The following is an 18,604-nucleotide window of genomic DNA, read 5'->3' as shown; positions in this document are numbered from 1 at the left end:
GTAGTCAGGATGGATAAAGTAGGCCAAAAGGGCTATAAAATGGGCAACAAGGGCTTCATCTTTTTCCTTGGTGTGTGTGAAAATTGCACGGCACTCTTTTAAAACAGTGCAAAGCTTCTCCCCAGTGTCCCAACCAATACTCATCTGTAAATCAAGACTCAAAAATAATGTCGAGAGTTTGAGCACTCTGGGAGCTTGCTGTACAGCAAATAGGTGCCACAGATTACACATCGTAACAATGGACTGACTTCATTGGATTGATCAAGTTCGTGAACAGGGCTATACAAATAAATTTGTTTTCTTTCTTTCTGAGGGGGTTTAGGAAGAAAAAGCAGAAAAAGCAAACCAATTGCTTCAGGGACATTTACAGAACACATCAACTTTATGTGGGGGAAAAGGGCAGAAAAATGAGCATTGAACAAGCAGCAGAAGATATTAAATATTACAAAATAGATGATGAAATGATACATTGAAAGGAAAATCAAAATCAGGTAGAGAGATTCCAAACAGCTCAGGCAGCAAGTTCCATTGTGCCCACACATGAGAATGAAAAATTCATCTCCAACTGCAGTTGCAAGGCAAATTCTTTTCCAGGTGCCAGGATTCAGAAAGATAAGCAATCTAACCTCAGGGCTCAATGCTCACTGACATTCCTGGGTTAATTTTACTCTTCAATCACCAAGTTTTTATAAGATCTAATCATCTGACTCCCAATGATTCAATAAAACCAGTCAGCTGGGGTTACTAGAAATATTCTTTCATTACAAGCCCATTCAGAGCCAGCTCTTCAGCGCTTGACGTCCTGCTTTGCGGAAACTGCCAAAATGTTTGGCCTGGAAGTCAGCCTGAAGAAAACTGAGGTCCTCCATCAGCCAGCTCCCCACCATGACTACCAGCCCCCCCACATCTCCATCGGGCACACAAAACTCAAAACGGTCAACCAGTTTACCTATCTCGGCTGCACCATTTCATCAGATGCAAGGATCGACAATGAGATAGACAACAGACTCGCCAAGGCAAATAGCGCCTTTGGAAGACTACACAAAAGAGTCTGGAAAAACAACCAACTGAAAAACCTCACAAAGATAAGCGTATACAGAGCCGTTGTCATACCCACACTCCTGTTCGGCTCCGAATCATGGGTCCTCTACCGGCACCACCTACGGCTCCTAGAACGCTTCCACCAGCGTTGTCTCCGCTCCATCCTCAACATCCATTGGAGCGCTCACACCCCTAACGTCGAGGTACTCGAGATGGCAGAGGTCGACAGCATCGAGTCCACGCTGCTGAAGATCCAGCTGCGCTGGATGGGTCACGTCTCCAGAATGGAGGACCATCGCCTTCCCAAGATCGTATTATATGGCGAGCTCTCCACTGGCCACCGTGACAGAGGTGCACCAAAGAAAAGGTACAAGGACTGCCTAAAGAAATCTCTTGGTGCCTGCCACATTGACCACCGCCAGTGGGCTGATAACGCCTCAAACCGTGCATCTTGGCGCCTCACAGTTTGGCGGGCAGCAGCCTCCTTTGAAGAAGACCGCAGAGCCCACCTCACTGACAAAAGGCAAAGGAGGAAAAACCCAACACCCAACCCCAACCAACCAATTTTCCCTTGCAACCGCTGCAATCGTGTCTGCCTGTCCCGCATCGGACTGGTCAGCCACAAACGAGCCTGCAGCTGACGTGGACTTTTTACCCCCTCCATAAATCTTCGTCCGCGAAGCCAAGCCAAAGAAAAGACTAGTCTGTACATCTGTTCATAACTGATTTTCAATGCCACTCCATTCCTTTTACAGGTACAATGCTCATTTGCCTATCATTATCTGAATATATTTGGTATCTGACTCACACTTTACGTATTGAAATTCTTGCCATACTTTAAAATAATTGAACAAATGCAAGAGCATATTGGTTTGAGATCTATAGTCTCCATTCTTAAGATACTGTGGGGCCCATTACTTAGAGAATGAGATGAAGTCAGACTACATCTAAAAGCCTGGTCAAAAATCAATTCCAAACCACTTCTTTTATTAATGTACAGATAAACAGGAAACTAAAACCCCAGCAAATCCCCAAACCATTACAGATTTCTAATATTCATGTGCAACACATTCTAACAAAACTTCTCTTACGTTTGGGCTTTTCCTGACGACCCATTGATGCATCAGAAAGTAAACCTTGAAGAGCAAAAGTACGAACCAATTGTCCAATACATCTCCAAAGGCTCCCTGAACCTTAAACACATCTTCTTTTCCTATTAGTTAAGTTCATGACTTTCATCATTCGAGGTTCTCTTACCTTGCCAGGAGTGAAACACGAAAGTCTACAGATGCTGTGATGTACTAATAACACAGAAATGCTGGAGGAACTCAACCATTCTTGTAGTGTTCATAGGAGATAAATTTAGATAACTGATATTCCAGATCTAAGCCCTTCCTCAAGGAATGAGTTAAAAAGCAGACAGACACCTGAATCAAAAGGCTGGGAAAAAAGGAAGGAGGATAACAGACCAACAGGTGTCAATTGGATAGGACAGGAGAGAGGAAAGTGCGAATCTTACTCTTACTTGGCCAGTTTTCTCCTTCCTTTGAACTGGAACATGATGGTACTGATGCCAATGACCTGGTTACTGCAGCTGCCCTCTGAAAGGCCTTATTCCCAACAGTATCCTAACTGGTATTCTCGTTACCGAGGGGAATGGCAACAAGGGAACTCTGCTTTCTCCCTGATTATATATTTTTTTAAATTTGGAAAGCACAACACGGTAACAGGCCCTTTCGGCCCATGAGCCCAATGCTGCCCAATTAACATAAGACCCTGGTACGTTTTTGAATAGTGGAAGGAAACTTGCACAGACACAGGAAGAATGTACAAACTACTTACATACAGCACTGCACTTCAACACGGGTCGCTGGGACTGTAACAGCATTGCGCTAACTGCTTCGCTAACCCTACTGCCCCCCTATTCTTTCTAGTGGTCGCCCTGTAGCCTGTACCTGAGGCTTGACCACATCCGTACAGCTGCAATCAATGACTTTCTTCCCCTCTCGGATAATCCTGAGTATCCAAATCCAACTACGATTTCTTAATGTGTTCCTTGAGGAGCTCCAGCTGGATGCACATCTTGCAGGAGTAGTCCCCAGGGACACTAGAAGTCTCACGATGTCCCACTTCTTGCAGGAGTCGTCCCCAGGGACGCTGGAAGTCTCCCGATGTCCCACTTCTTGCATGAGTCGTCCCCCAGGGACACTGGAAGTCTCCCGATGTCCCACTTCTTGCAGGAGTCATCCCCAGGGACACTGGAAGTCTCCCAATGTCCCACTTCTTGCAGGAGTCGTCCCCAGGGACACGGGAAGTCTCCCAATGTCCCACATCTTGCAGAAGGAGCAAACATCAGCTCCGTCACACTAAGCCTCAAAGACCTTGCTTCTTCTTACCTGAAGTACTCTTCAGCCCTCTTGCTGAAGCCTCACACCCTGTGGTTGACAATGTTTTAAATTACTAAGGCTGACTTCCATCACTCTGCACTTAACATAACATATACAAGCCAGAGTCACCAATCCCCTTCCCAATGTCACCAGGTGTCTTCTTAAATTGTCTGCATCCCTCAATGGTTTATATCAGTTGAACATTGAAGTTAAGAAATCAACATGGGTAGCATTTTACATGAAATTCTTTAATGGTGTGCTTCATAGTAAATGTTGGCCTCCATCAAACCTTCAGGGACATACAACATAGATCACTACAGGACAGTACAGGCCCTTCAGCCCTTGACGTGGTACCAGTCTATATATTCCTCTGCACCCCCAAAATAACTAAAACCTCCCTACCTCGTAACCCTCTATCTTTCTTTCATCCATGTACCTAAGAGTCTCTTAAATGCCCCTAATGTTTCAGCCTCCACCACCACCCCGGCAAGGAATTCCAGGCACCCATAAATCTCTGTGTAAATAAAAATTTGCACCTGATATCTCCCCTCAATGCTCCTCTCTTCACTTGGTACAGATGTCCTCTGGTGTTTGCTACTACCACCCTGGGGCCTTTTATTTAAATTCTGTTTCCGAGCACCTCCGAAACACCCCAGTAGTAAACTGGCCAACAAGGTCAGAAGTGGAGTCCTGCACTGCTGAGAATGCTCGCTGCTCAATGAAAGGCTGTTAGCCTCGTCCTCCAATGCTACCCAGTCAAACTGATCTATTCTTAACTATCCTGTAGTGGGCAAAGGAGTCTGCTGCTTCTTCCTCCCTCGCCATAAGCCAATGAAAGAACCCAAGAAAACTACAGAATTAGGCCACCCTGCCCCTCAATCCTGCCTCAACATTCTATCCGGACCTCAACTCTTCTGCAGTTCCAATAACATCCAATTCCACAAACAGACTTGCCCCTCAATGAAATAGTTCAAAAATCAACACAAGGCTTCAGGTCTACGTTGGCTTCTTACACCCTTGAGATCAGACCACTGCCTTACCTTGATATGGAGATGGAGTATTGGATGGGCGACCACTCCGACCGTACTTTTGTCTTCTCCCATCTTTCCAATCTGCAACTAGAACAAAGAAGAAAAGAAAATGGATTGGTTCTTCATTCCCAGGATATTTGCATATGTAACTTAAGAAGTGCATCCATCTATTCACCTTCCATGTAGATGTGCAGGGACCTTTCCCAATGGTGGCATTAGAATGGACACAGTCATAAATTACACATTTAATGGAGAACGTCCATTGGTACTGCAGAGGTTAGGGATTCCAGGAAGGGATAGGTAAGGAATGAAGCTTATAAAATTTACTTTCTCAGAGAATTTCCTCAAAGATTTTAATCAAGACAGAATGGACAAAAAAAATCAGCAGTTTTGACTGTTTTCTGGATTTGCATCTCTTTGCACAACATAACTAACCCAGTATATGTGTCTGTAAATATACACACATTAAAAAAAATGATGGCCTTTTATACCTTAAGTTCAAGAGAATGTCTCAAACAGTGGATGGCATTGTGTTAATACTCCTGTTGACAGCTGTGCTCAAAGCGCAGACTTTGATGGTACATCAACCACTGCGGAAAACAACAGCATAAAACATTTCAATGAAGGATTCTAGTAAATGGTGGCAGGCATCTACCTTATCAGAACATTGGGTCAAGTGGAAGACTCAAGTTCAAATCTCAAGAGGACTGGCATTTAAACCAGACCTTTCCATGGGGAATTAGCACGTGTCTGAAGAGGGTCCTTCCATTGGAGTGGGAAGGCATGGGTGGAAACAGGCTGATGTAGGGGGAAAGACACGACGAACGAGAGGGCTGTGAGAGAACAGGGTGTGGTTGGGTTGTGTGATGGGTAGGGAGAAAGGGGGGAGGTGGGTGGGGGGGGGGGTTGGGAATGAAAGGAAGACAGGTGAAAATTTTAATGCACAGGGGGACCTGGGGGTTCAGTTTCACAGATCCTCAAAAGAGGCCACGCAAGATGGGATGACTAAGAAGATGAATGCTGAGCTTTGCTGCCCAGGGCACCAAGTATAAAATAAGGAAGTCATGATGCAGATACCATGCTGATACCATTTCTACCATGCTGAGTCAACCACTCCTCTTATAAAACTATTGGCTCAGTATATATTTTTTCTAATTTTATTTTTTTTATTTTAATTTATACATACAGCATGCTAATAGGCCCTTTTGGCCCATGAGCCTGTGCCAGCCAATTGACCTACAATTCCCAGTACGTTTTGAACAGTGGGAGGAAACCAGTGCACCCGGGGAAAACTCATGCAGACATGGGGAGAATGTACAAACTCCTGACAGACAGCATGGGTCCCAACCGCTGGCGCCGTTAGAGTATTGTGCTAACCACTACGCTAACCATGCTGCCTTTAAGTATGTACTGAAAATAATAGCTGAACCTACTACGCGCAAAGATTTACCCCATTTCTAAGTTCCTTCATCTTCAACATTATTTCAATAATCTTTTGGCTTTCCCACTTCCTTCAATTCCCATCCCTTTGGATTATCATTAATGTATGTAAAAAAAAGACAAAATCTTCACAGAATAGATCCCTTTCGCTAGAGACAAGAGACTGCAGTCACTGGAATCCAGAGTAAAAACCAGTCTGCTGGAGGAACTCGGTGGGTCGAGCAGCATCAGTGAGAGAAAAAGAATGGTTGATATTTTGGGTCAGAATCAATTGTTTTTAAAAATTTTAGACATACAGCATGGCAACAGGCCCTATCGACCCTCGAGCTGGTGCCGCCCAACTACACCCAGTTGACCTAAAACCCCAGGTACTTTTTGAAGACTCCCTCATCCAGATTGATTCATTTTGCCTATGTGTTCCCCTTTAGCCTTTGCTACCTGAAGGACTGGGTAGAACAAAAGATGTGCTTTTCTCTAGCAACTTTTTGCATCCCTCTCAGAACATTTTACAGCTAATGACAAACTTCTAAAATGCAGTCTGTGTTGTAATTAATTCATAAGTAGCAGATTCCCACAGAACCACAGTACACTACTTCACAGAAATGGGCCCTTTGGACCTTCTGGTCTGTGCCGAATTATTATTCTGCCTAGTCCCACTGACCTACACTAGAACCATACCCCTCCTGTCCATATACCTGTCCAAATTTTCCTTAAATGCCAAAATTCAGTAGCATTTGCCGATTCAGCTGGCAGCTCATTCTACTTTCCTACCACTCTACGTGACGAACTTCCTCTGGTTTGTATCTCACATACCCACAGCAGAAAAAGCCTGCTGGCATTTATCATAAACCCATCATAATTTTATATGCCTCTATCAAATCTCCCCTCATTTGTCTGTGCTCCAGGGAATAAAGTCCTAACTTGTTTAACCTTGTCCTGTAACTCAGTTTAGCAAGTCTTGGCAACATCCTTGTAAATCTCTTATGCATTTTTTTCCAATCTTATTGATATTTTTTCTGTAGTAAGGTGACCAAAACTGCATACAATACTCCAAATTCGGCCTCACCCATGTCTTGTACAACTTTGCCAAAACATCCCAACTCCAATACTTAATTATTTGATTTATGAAGGCCAAACATGCCAAAAGGTCTCTATACGATTCTATATTCCTGTGTCATCAGAAACTTAATCATAATCAAATGGCTGAGGGATAACATTGGTCAGGTTACCATGAATAATCCTATTACTCTCAAGGAAAAGATATCCACTCTTGGAAAAGATCCCATGGCACCAGGGCCTTGGTGTAATGTTTCATCTAAGAAGCCACATCTGCGACAGTGCAACGATCCCATGGCACAGTATCGAAGCATCACCTTAGACTTTTCTTGACTGTAGTGGACATCCATTACTTTACCTGTCCTCTTGTAATGAGGTTCTTTGCATTGTCTGGAATGTTCCAGTCCTGCTGTAAATTCAGCATCAGGAAACACGAGCAAAAACTTAAATAGAGAGGGACAAGGCGGTTTTCCCAGTGGACCAATGGCTGCTGACTGATACATCAGCACATGGCGACAATTCCACCAATCCCCAAATTAGCTGTGAGCATTATACTATTATTTCCTTGTTGAAACCGTACCTTGAAGTTTGGCCAATGTTTTGCAACCATGGTGAGTTTATAGAATATCTTGCTTCATGCAGCACATTGCGAACACTCACCTTTTTGAGGTCCTGGTTTTCTCATTGCTGGGAAGGGTCAAACCCACCTGCACTGGGTTCCTGCAAACAGTAAATAAGACACAGGATTACTCAACAATCAACAACAACCAAATTACGTGGACTTTTAATCATTCACATTGCAAACTGCCAAGAAGCAACCTGCTGTATGCAAGAAAACCTGCAACTATATACTGATTCATATCAAAAAGTTTGATGGGAAGGCCCTGAGCATTGGAATGCAAACCAGTCATACAGACTCAAATATAAAGAGCGAAGCAGGGAGAACAGAAAACCTATGCCCGAACAAAAGCCAACAACATGGAGGAAATCAGCAGGTCGAGCAGCATCAGTGGAAGGTCAAGAATGGTCCACGCTCTCTCACTGGTGCAACTTGACTCGCTGAATTTCTCCATTAGGTTGGATTTTTCCTTCAGATTCTGACATCTGCAGTATCTTGTGCATCTCCAAAACAATAGGATTGGGGCATATACCTAGAATATTCTCTGCCATTCAATAAGAATTAAATTATTCTTAATTAAAATAAATAATAATTTACATCATGATAAAAGCAGATTCTAGCTATCGGAACCCGTGCCACCCAATTGACCTACAACCCGATTGTTTTGGAGGGTGGGAGCACACAGGAGCACCGGAGGAAACCCATGCGGACTCGGAGAGAACCTATAAACTCCTTACAGACAGCACCAGATTCAAAACTGGGTTGCTGGCACTGTAATGGCGTGCTAACCGCCAACAGGAAAGGTAGCAGCCAATCCTGTAGATCAATTCCAGTTTATGTGCCACATCCAAACAGATGACCGCTGGCGTTTCCCAAGGCAACAGCCAGCTCTCCAGTGGCTCACAGCCGAGCTCGACTTGGATTTCAGCAGGTGCTTGGCCAAACACAGGTCCTCCCTTCACCAATGGACTCAGAGTCCAGAGGCAGGAGATTGACATGCTGGAGAAGGAGCAGGTCCGCTGGAATACCACTCCATCCACTGAAAAGGGCTTTTAATGGATAACTTACTTGTTGCCACATATGCCACGATATAGTAAAAAGCTTAGTTTGACGTGCTATCCAGGAAGCTGACTGAAGTTAACACATGATTAATCACAATAATGGTAGCATATAACTTTTAATGTGACAAGCAAATTAAATATAAAATTTAAATCCAATGTAACAGTGGCTTCCTGATGGGAGTCTAGCACCATTCCCAACTTTACTTTGTTCTTTTTTAAATAAAATGCTTTTGGAATGCAGTTGGTAAAATATACATTTGTATTTGAATAAATATTAAAAACCACTGATGGTTAACAACATGCATAAAGAGAGTGAAGGCCTCCAAGGAGCTCCAAGGATAGGGACTCGAGATCGACTATCCAAGGCCCAATCACTCTTTGTACCCTACTTTGCCTGTGGGACACCCCTTGGAGCACCAGCTCATGATTCCTCTTCACCTGGAAAAGGGGGGGGTTCATGCAGGCAGAAAACCAGGCTGCGAGGCAGGTTCAGAGTAATGCAGCCCCATGAACAAAGCAATGCCCCAAAATCTACACCCAATGACCACACTCCTGGATGGACAATTCTTATCATGGAGCAATTCTCCAAGTTATAGAAGACGATGTACCAAGCACCTCAGAGCCAAGCAAAACTTTAAATTTAATAGCCAAGTATATTAGCTGATGACAGCTCTTTGCTACCACTCTACCATCAGGACGTAAAGAATAAACCTAATAAAGACTTATTTAAATACTTTGCACGTTATTTATTATTGAATAGTATTGCTGAATTGCACGGTATATGTATATTTCTTTCTTTGTTTTATATAAATCTTTTCTTTCTTGAGTACATTTTTTTGCAAGACTTCTAAGTAGAAATTCTGCCTGGCCTGCAGTAAAAAGAATCTCAGGGTTGTATGTGATATCATATATGTACTTTGTCAGTAAATCTGAACTTTGAGTTCCTAGAGCCTTCTAATTTTGCCATCTCCACCAACAATATGCCATTTGCATCAGATGGCTTCTCTAGCTACAGTGGGTCCTGATGCAACCTGGGATATTGTGCAGAGTTATGGTCTTTTTGCTTACTAAAGGTACACTTCACAAAGTGTTCTGAAAATTCACTAGGTTGGTTCCTGGGAAGGTGGGTTTGCTATTGAGCTCTGCATTCTTGTTGACCAGCCATTCTCAATGGGGACTGCCACACATTTAAGGAGGGGATGACTGAAATCATATTAATTATTTTTTTTGTATGCAGTCAATAGGAAAGAAGTACAGAAGAAACCAACAAGGAAGGGGGCCCAAGAGGGACACAGCCAAAAGAGATTGAGAATGGCTGATCCAGGCTTTGAAAGAATAAAAGGAAATCTCAGTGTACCTTACATAATTCTTCCAGGGTTCGACATGCCAAATGAAAGGGAGATATTTGCCCCCTTGCTGACAACTCTAAAATCAGAGGTCGAGCTCCGATTAAGGGGCAGGCCATTTTTAGCAGAGGTGGAGATATCCTTCCACTGAGATAATGATGAATATTCAAAACTCTCTACCCCAGAGAGAGATAGGGATTGACTTTATTCAAAACCGAGATCTGTAGATTTCTAAATGCTAAAAATAAAAATCAAAGTTCAATAGTGCTGAAGAAGCTGATCTGCCAGCCTCTCATTGAAGGGACAATGGCTCTCTCTCAATCCTAGACCTCGAGATAAATGTTTAAATTTTTTTTTATTTCAACAAATAGCACGGAAACAGCCCACGTGTCCGTACCGTCCAATTTACACCCAATTAACCCAAGCCCACGGTGCGTTTTGAACAGTGGAAGGAAACTGGAGATCTGGGTAAAACCCACACAGACATGGGGAGAACGTACAAACTCTTTACAGACAGCGTGGGATTCAAATTCCAGTCCCAATCACTGGTGCCGTAAAGGTGTTGCGGTAACCGCTACGCCAACTGTGCCGTGTTCTTTTGCGATGGAGCTCTAAATTCAGCTATATGGGAGAATGGTGAAGGGGCTCGTGTTGAGATACAATTTAACAATAGCGCTCAAAATCACGAGGTGGGGTGGTCACTGGTAATTCTCTCCAGTGGCAATGTTTTGATGGAACAGATTGAAGATAACGAGCAAAAGGATAAGTCTGATCTGAAACATGGAAGCCTGAAAGGGCGTTGGAAGTAGGTCTGTTCATAACTTTCAAAGGCAATTCGATAATTATGCAAAGAAGAATTGTTCTCAGGAAAGGGAGAAATGGGAGAGCTGTTTACAAGCACCAGCACAGTTTCTGCACATTATTCAATCATTCTAAACGGCAAAGAAGTCTGTCTTCAAAAACTAAGATTGGAGTTAATGCAGCAAATATATAACAAATTACTTTGCTTAATAAAAAGGTCTTAGTCTAGAAAAATACTGGAGAGAGGTTTTCCATACTCTTCTTTACAATATAGATTTAACACCGAACCCCTTTGGTGGCCTCTTCAGTACAATGGGAAGAAATGATTCTTCGGGGCCTCTGGTTCAGAGTCGTGCTATTTTTCTTGCCTCTCTTTTGGCGAGGCGTGTGATTTTACCTAAATGGAAGGATGCTACCCCGCACACTCATGACCAGTGGTTGTGGGACATCATGTCCTGTACGAACATAGAAAAGATTTGTTATTCAGTTAATAATTCAGATGCAAGTTTCCAGAAGTTATGGGGTCACTTGTGACTCACTATCTTACTTTATAATTTGATTCCAATGTAATTAAATTGTCCGACACGTATCTTTTCCACATTCTTTATTTTTTTTAACTTTTGTTTTCCTTTTACTACCATAGAAACTGACAATGAGGTTAGGTAAGGGGTTTGAGTTTTTCTTTACTATTTTCTTTTTTTACGTTATTAGTTTTCTTTAAAAAAGATGTGCACTAGAGTGTGAATTATGGATACGATTTACAATTTATGTATGTTAGTGCTATACGGAATGTCCTCTTTAGTTTGTGTAACTGTCCATATCTTCTTATTTAACTGTACATTTTTTTTAAATGTTCTTTGATAAAATCAATAAAAATATTTTTAAAAAAAGCTTAATAAGATAACTTTATTTGTCAGTTGTAAGGGTCAAAATAGATTTCAGTTCCTCGAGAACTTTCATTAATAAATTATCAGATCGGGTCCAATTCCAAAAGGAATCTAGGGTCACTGGAGTTGGCCATTCGGCAGAATGATGAGAAGACATGCCTTCATCCAAAGATTGCTGAATCTTTGGAAGATGCCATCCGATTGGCCTGGGGATCCTCACCACTGAGAGTATTCAAGGCAAGAATTTTTGGAAATCAAGGGCTCAGGAATTGAAACAAGAAAGTGTTACAGAGGGTAAAAGATCAGTCATGAACTTATTGAGTAATGGAGCAGGTATGGGGGACCAAATGGCCTACTCCTGGATCCATAGCGTACATTCCACAGCATGTAATAGCCAGAATATGCCTGGGATTCTATGATCTCAGAAGTTAAAGAATTTCATGTATGTTACATTATAAATGAGGTATTACATGACTATTGTGGAACCTTTACCAAGAATTGGATACATACTTGGCTGTGCTATTGGGAACGCAGCTCTGTTGGAAGCGCGGAATGCTGAAGAGATGTTAATGGATATGGAGAGAAAGCGCCTCAGCCTACAACTTCACACCTTCTTGATCCTCCATCATCCCCGAGGTATATCACTGCAGGTGCACCATCAGTACTGGACAAGTGGGTGTCTTATAACTAATTATTCGGAAGACCAAAACCAACTTCCTAACCATCAGCTCCGTCCCTTTCTCCGACAACGGTCTGAAACGGAAATGATTTGTGTTCATTGCAGAAAAAACCCACCATGGACCATCACCATATACCTCCCTATTTGTACTTCCCCTACATTAAACTAAGAGGCACAACATACTCAAAAACCCTTTCAAATACAATCCATTTTTTAAATTACAAATTTCATATTCATCTAAAACTATCTACAAGGAATAAAAGAAGAAAGTGACCAGTGAAGGTGGAATAAGAGGTGCAGGAAGGAAGGCCATTCCTCCAAGTTAAGGCTTGATAATACATTGTGTAGGGCTTTATGAAGTGGATGAATCAGTTGAACCTAATTTATTGGAGCTTCCCCAAGCAGACTATAGTTCCTTGCAGCAAATCCCGTCTGCCATGAAGTTTATCACTCTTTGAAAACTTACAGCAATTATTACACCTGGGACACATTTGGATTTAATATTTTTATTTTCCACTGTTAAAGTCGAACTGTTCAACACATTGCCCAGAGAGAGTGGCAGAGACAGAGGAATAACCAGGAACAGAGGGAGTGACAGAGAGAGCGAGACCCAGGGAGAGGGAGCGAGACCCAGGGAGAGGGAGCGAGACCCAGGGAGAGGGAGCGAGACCCAGGGAGAGGGAGCGAGACCCAGGGAGAGGGAGCGAGACCCAGGGAGAGGGAGCGAGACCCAGGGAGAGGGAGCGAGACCCAGGGAGAGGGAGCGAGACCCAGGGAGAGGGAGCGAGACCCAGGGAGAGGGAGCGAGACCCAGGGAGAGGGAGCGAGACCCAGGGAGAGGGAGCGAGACCCAGGGAGAGGGAGCGAGACCCAGGGAGAGGGAGCGAGACCCAGGGAGAGGGAGCGAGACCCAGGGAGAGGGAGCGAGACCCAGGGAGAGGGAGCGAGACCCAGGGAGAGGGAGCGAGACCCAGGGAGAGGGAGCGAGACCCAGGGAGAGGGAGCGAGACCCAGGGAGAGGGAGCGAGACCCAGGGAGAGGGAGCGAGACCCAGGGAGAGGGAGCGAGACCCAGGGAGAGGGAGCGAGACCCAGGGAGAGGGAGCGAGACCCAGGGAGAGGGAGCGAGACCCAGGGAGAGGGAGCGAGACCCAGGGAGAGGGAGCGAGACCCAGGGAGAGGGAGCGAGACCCAGGGAGAGGGAGCGAGACCCAGGGAGAGGGAGCGAGACCCAGGGAGAGGGAGCGAGACCCAGGGAGAGGGAGCGAGACCCAGGGAGAGGGAGCGAGACCCAGGGAGAGGGAGCGAGACCCAGGGAGAGGGAGCGAGACCCAGGGAGAGGGAGCGAGACCCAGGGAGAGGGAGCGAGACCCAGGGAGAGGGAGCGAGACCCAGGGAGAGGGAGCGAGACCCAGGGAGAGGGAGCGAGACCCAGGGAGAGGGAGCGAGACCCAGGGAGAGGGAGCGAGACCCAGGGAGAGGGAGCGAGACCCAGGGAGAGGGAGCGAGACCCAGGGAGAGGGAGCGAGACCCAGGGAGAGGGAGCGAGACCCAGGGAGAGGGAGCGAGACCCAGGGAGAGGGAGCGAGACCCAGGGAGAGGGAGCGAGACCCAGGGAGAGGGAGCGAGACCCAGGGAGAGGGAGCGAGACCCAGGGAGAGGGAGCGAGACCCAGGGAGAGGGAGCGAGACCCAGGGAGAGGGAGCGAGACCCAGGGAGAGGGAGCGAGACCCAGGGAGAGGGAGCGAGACCCAGGGAGAGGGAGCGAGACCCAGGGAGAGAAACATCCAATTCAGACCACAAAACTGAGAGCTCTGCTGTTGTGCATAGCATTGCTCATTAATTCACCACAGAGATCTGGGAGGTCTTGGCCTCTCTCACTACCCATCTCAGCGAGGGCAGCATTCCTGTCATTTCAACTGCTCTCACTGGCCAATGAGGTAAAGCCGTACATGGCGGATCATGGTTCAGAGAATGTAATGAAAGAAAACTGGCTCAAACTCCAAAGTCGTGCTCACAAGAACATTTAGTCTGCCGAGCCTGCTCTCCATTTCAATAACATCATGGCTGATCTGGCCGTGGACTCCCATTGGCCACTGAACCACCTTCTACAGAATGCCTAAACTCTCCTCAGGTTCTCCACCGTTCTCGGAAGAGGTTCCTCTATATGTGATTTCCTCCAGGTGCTCCAGTTTCCTCCCACTGTTCAAAAACACAAGGGAGTCTATGGGTTAATTGGGGGATTTGGGCAGCATGGGGTCAAGAGCAGGAAGGGCCTGTTAGCGTGCTGTATGGCTAAATTAAAAAAAATACATTTAAATCTAAAAGGATTAGCATGGGACTAAATGAAAATAAGGTTTAAAGATTAAAAAGAGTTTAATAATAATGAAAAGCCAACGATTAGAGTGTGAGCAAAGACACACGAGAACTGGGCTGCAGTTCTAGAAACACATTACTGTAAGGAAAAAACACTCCAGGTTTCTTTGCGATTTGACATCTCAGATCCCTTTCAGGTCTGCATTTTTAAACTGAGATCCTGCAAGACTGTTGCTCAGTGATGTGCGCTAGTACGCTTTGCTGGGGCAAGGGAGCTCGTTGGTGCTCATTTGAAGTTCCTGAAAGATGACAAGGTTGCTGACAGACTGAAAGCATATTAAACAAATTTCTCTCCAGACAAACACTAGAGATCTGTGGCATTGACCTCAAGTACATAAAGTTGAATTTCCTGAGAGAGGAGACACCAGTATTATTAAACAAACCAGAAATGTCAGACAGTACACTGCAGATAGACGGCAGATATGTCGGGGCTGAAAACACAGGCCTGCATGTACTTCCTCTCTGATCTACTTCATTTCAGCCTCTCTCATGAAGATAGAGATTCCACCAGGAGGCTCTTCAGGCAGAGTGCAATTGAGGTTGGGAGCAGGTGCAGAATGTCCAGGGGTTGTAGGTTAATGGGGTATTTGAACGGCAAGGACTCGTGCCTGTAATCACGGTGTACATCTAAATTAAAATTAAACTAAAAAGTTGCAGCAAAGCCTGGAAGTAGTAACAAAGTGATTAGATGCTTTGCCGGCCCTCTGCTCTTTCCCCATCATGCAGCAACTAACCTTTGTGCCCGCCCACTTTTGGAGGCCTTGACTGTTTCCACTATAACTATTATGTGAATTGGTTACTGGTGGGGTTTTCTTTTTCGCACTACGCACAAAAGTGCTGGAAAAACTCAGCAGCATCCATAAAAAGCTAAAGGCAGTCAATGTTTCGGACCCCAGCCCTTTTTTCCAGGAGTGCTGAAAATCGAACAGAGCCCTGAATAAAAACGATGGGGGTGGGGGCGGGGGAGTGGAGTACAGGTTAACAGGAAAGAAAGGAAAGCTGAGAAGTGATGGGGAAGAGAGCAGAGAGATAGCTCTCTGATGTAAGAAAGGATGGAAGGAGTTGGGGAGCCAGAGGAAAGGAGAGTGGGAGAGGGGGTGAGGGAAAGAGAGAGCTTAGGAGAGGAGATAAACAGAAGTTGTAAGTTAATGTTGATGCCGTCTGGTTGGAGTCTGCCAAGAGTGAATACAAAGTGTTATTCCTCCAATCTTCCACTACCCTCCCTCTATCAATTCTCACCTTTCCCCTCCTCTCCCCCATCCACATCCACTTAACATGTTTTGTCTGTACTCCTCCCCTACCCTTTCTTTCCTTCTCTCCCAGCCTTTTAATTTAGGGTCCTGCCTGCTTTTTACTCATTCCTTGAGGAAGGGCTCAGGCTCAAAACATCAGTAATATATCTTTACCTCCTATGGACGATCCAAGACCAGGCGAGTTCCTCCGGCATCTTTGTGTTTCACTACAATTATAGCGTCTGCAGACTTCTATGTTTCACTTTTCCATTGTCTCCACTTCTTTGCAATCCAGTTAATCACAGCACAGCTGTGAAAGTTATCCATCTTGTACTTGCATTAACTGGTAACTTGGGGACATTTCTCCACACAAACACATCTCTCATCCCCTAGCATTGCCAGGTCACATCCTTGTTATAAAAACCTCCTTTGCAGCTGTTCACCTTGCCATGCCTATGGTGGTCAGTGAGTGAAGTGCGTCTCTTTGCTAAAGGTTCAAATACAACTGCAAGGTCATTCAGACTGAGCGAGAAATCAAAATGGCAGACACCCCTCAGAAAGTGCAGACACAATATTGTAATTCCGAGCCTGATGCCCGTTTGGAGACAGATAGGCATCTTTTTCCATCAAATTCTTCTCAAAATGGAACAGTTTTCCTGCCTGTGAGCATTTAACAAGCATTACACTAATGCATTTAATCCTTCGCACACAAAAGATTGAATCTTTTTTAAAATTTCTATTTGCTTCACTAGGAGATATTTTTAAAGTTTACTTCCTGCCAGTTTTTGTAATTATCTTGGACTTTCACATTTGCAAAATATCTTATGGAGCCGGGAACTGCAGTTATCAATGAGGTGAAAATAGGAACAGGAGGAGGACATCGGGCCCTTCAAGACTGTCCCACCATTTCATGTGGTCATAGATGCTGGTCTCAACACCTCTCTTGTGCCATTCCTCCATAGCCCTCTAATTCGCCAATCTAATATTTACCCACCTCCTCTTCTAGTAAACCAGCTCCCACCGCCAACTGGCTCAGAGATTTCCAGAGATTCACTACCCTCCGTGGGACGGAATTTTGATGTGGTTTTGCCTTCCAAGAACAAGCAATTCCCATAAACAAAACTTCTCTTCCTGATGCCCTTGTTGTCTCCTTAACAATTGAACTGTTTGCAGCCAGTCAGGAATTCCAGGGAGCCGTGGATATGATAGAATCAAGCCCTTCAGCCCAGCTTATCCATACTAACCATGTTGTCCACAGCACAATAACAGGCCCTTCTGGCCCACGAGCCCAATTACACCAAATTAACCTACAATCCCAGTACATTTTTGAAAGGCGGAAGTAAATGGCAACACTCGGAGGAAAGCCATGCAGACATGAACAGAATGTACAAACTCCTTACAGGCAGAGCACGATTCTAACCCTAGTCACTGGCACTGCAATGATGTGCTAACCATCCTTCCCACAATCCAGTGGTTTTTAACCTTTTTTAAAAAAATCCAATCATATACCACAAAATACCTATGGTATCAGTGTTCTGTGGTTAGTAAGGGATGACTTAAGGTGGTATGTGAATGGGAAAAAAAGGTTGAGAACCGCTACCCTAAACCCTCTAAATCTTTCCTATCTACATACCCATCTATAATGTCTTTTAAAAGCCATAATTGTCCCCATTGCTTTAACTTCATCTGGCAGCTTGTTCCATAACCCCAGCCCTGCTAACACCTTTGTGAATCTTTTCTGCCCCCTCCCCAGCTTCATGGCATCCTTCCTCCAGGTGGGCAACCTGAACTGCTCACAAGTGCGACCCAACCGGTAGCAAGCCACCCTATCTCCTGTGCTGTAAAATAATTCTTGTATCATTGTGGCTGGAAGCATGTTTTAATCAGACTTGTGAACTTTATGAAAATGTGATTTTTAAGTTGTAGGTTATATATAAATCCTTTAAGATGTTCATGCAGAGAAATCACAGTACTTTTGAGGGCAAGTGCTTGGTGAGCAGCAAAGAGAATTCATGAGGCCACTTTAGAACCCAGTTAAATCGAGCATAAAGCTGAGGATGTTTTGGGTGTTTTACGGGGAGCTAATTTGTGAGCAGCTTGAATCCACTTTGCTTTAAGTAGCTCCCTTTCATTGCATGGGGAATGGCTGCACACAGAACAATCACTGAACACCTATGGAGTCAACCCCAAAGATCTCCACTTTAAGTTGCACACATGGGAACACTGAAGTAGCTGTCAATTCCACAGTACAACAACCACAAAACAGACATGTTTTTTGTCATTTTTAATGCATCAAAATATAGGCCAAGAAATCCATGAAGAGATGACCGGACATGTCGTTTAGCAACTTATTCTATTTTTCTAGATGTTCGCCATCATGATTAGTGTAGTGAATTGAAGTGATTTACACAATGCCGTTGCAGCGCCAGCGACCTGGGTTCGAATCCCGCCTTCTCTGTAAGGAGTTTGTAAGTTCTCCCCGTATCTGCCTGGGTTTCCTCTGGATGGTCCAGTTTCCTCCCAAAAAGCACAGGGATTGTAGGATAATTGGGTGTAATTGGGTGACACAGGCTTGAGGGCTAGAAGGGCCTGTACTATGCTGCATGTCTAAATTTGAAAAATAAATTTAAAATTTAAATACAAAATGTC

General features: G+C 44.6%; 1 protein-coding gene across 5 annotated transcripts in view; it reads right to left on the bottom strand.

The window, feature by feature from the left end:
• Positions 1-18,604, bottom strand: part of LOC138741297 (polycomb protein SCMH1-like) — a 154,697-nt gene that overhangs the window by 106,320 nt on the left and 29,773 nt on the right. For 3 of the 5 annotated variants that reach the window (XM_069895138.1, XM_069895140.1, XM_069895139.1), the window contains exons 3-4: positions 7,616-7,675; positions 4,469-4,546 (exon numbers count right to left, since the gene is read on the bottom strand). In XM_069895138.1, coding sequence (XP_069751239.1) covers positions 4,469-4,546; positions 7,616-7,640 — 103 coding nt within the window. In that variant the 5' untranslated portion in view covers positions 7,641-7,675. Of the gene's footprint in view, positions 1-4,468; positions 4,549-4,950; positions 5,050-7,615; positions 7,676-18,604 lie in introns of those variants that run through there. The other 2 variants (XM_069895141.1, XM_069895142.1) reach the window with 2 other exon arrangements.

The sequence above is a fragment of the Narcine bancroftii genome, chromosome 8, assembly GCF_036971445.1.
Source record: "Narcine bancroftii isolate sNarBan1 chromosome 8, sNarBan1.hap1, whole genome shotgun sequence".
Taxonomy (NCBI): Eukaryota; Metazoa; Chordata; class Chondrichthyes; order Torpediniformes; family Narcinidae; genus Narcine; species Narcine bancroftii.
The sequence above is the reverse complement of the archived record's forward strand: the minus strand, read 5'-3'. Positions and strand labels throughout refer to the sequence as shown.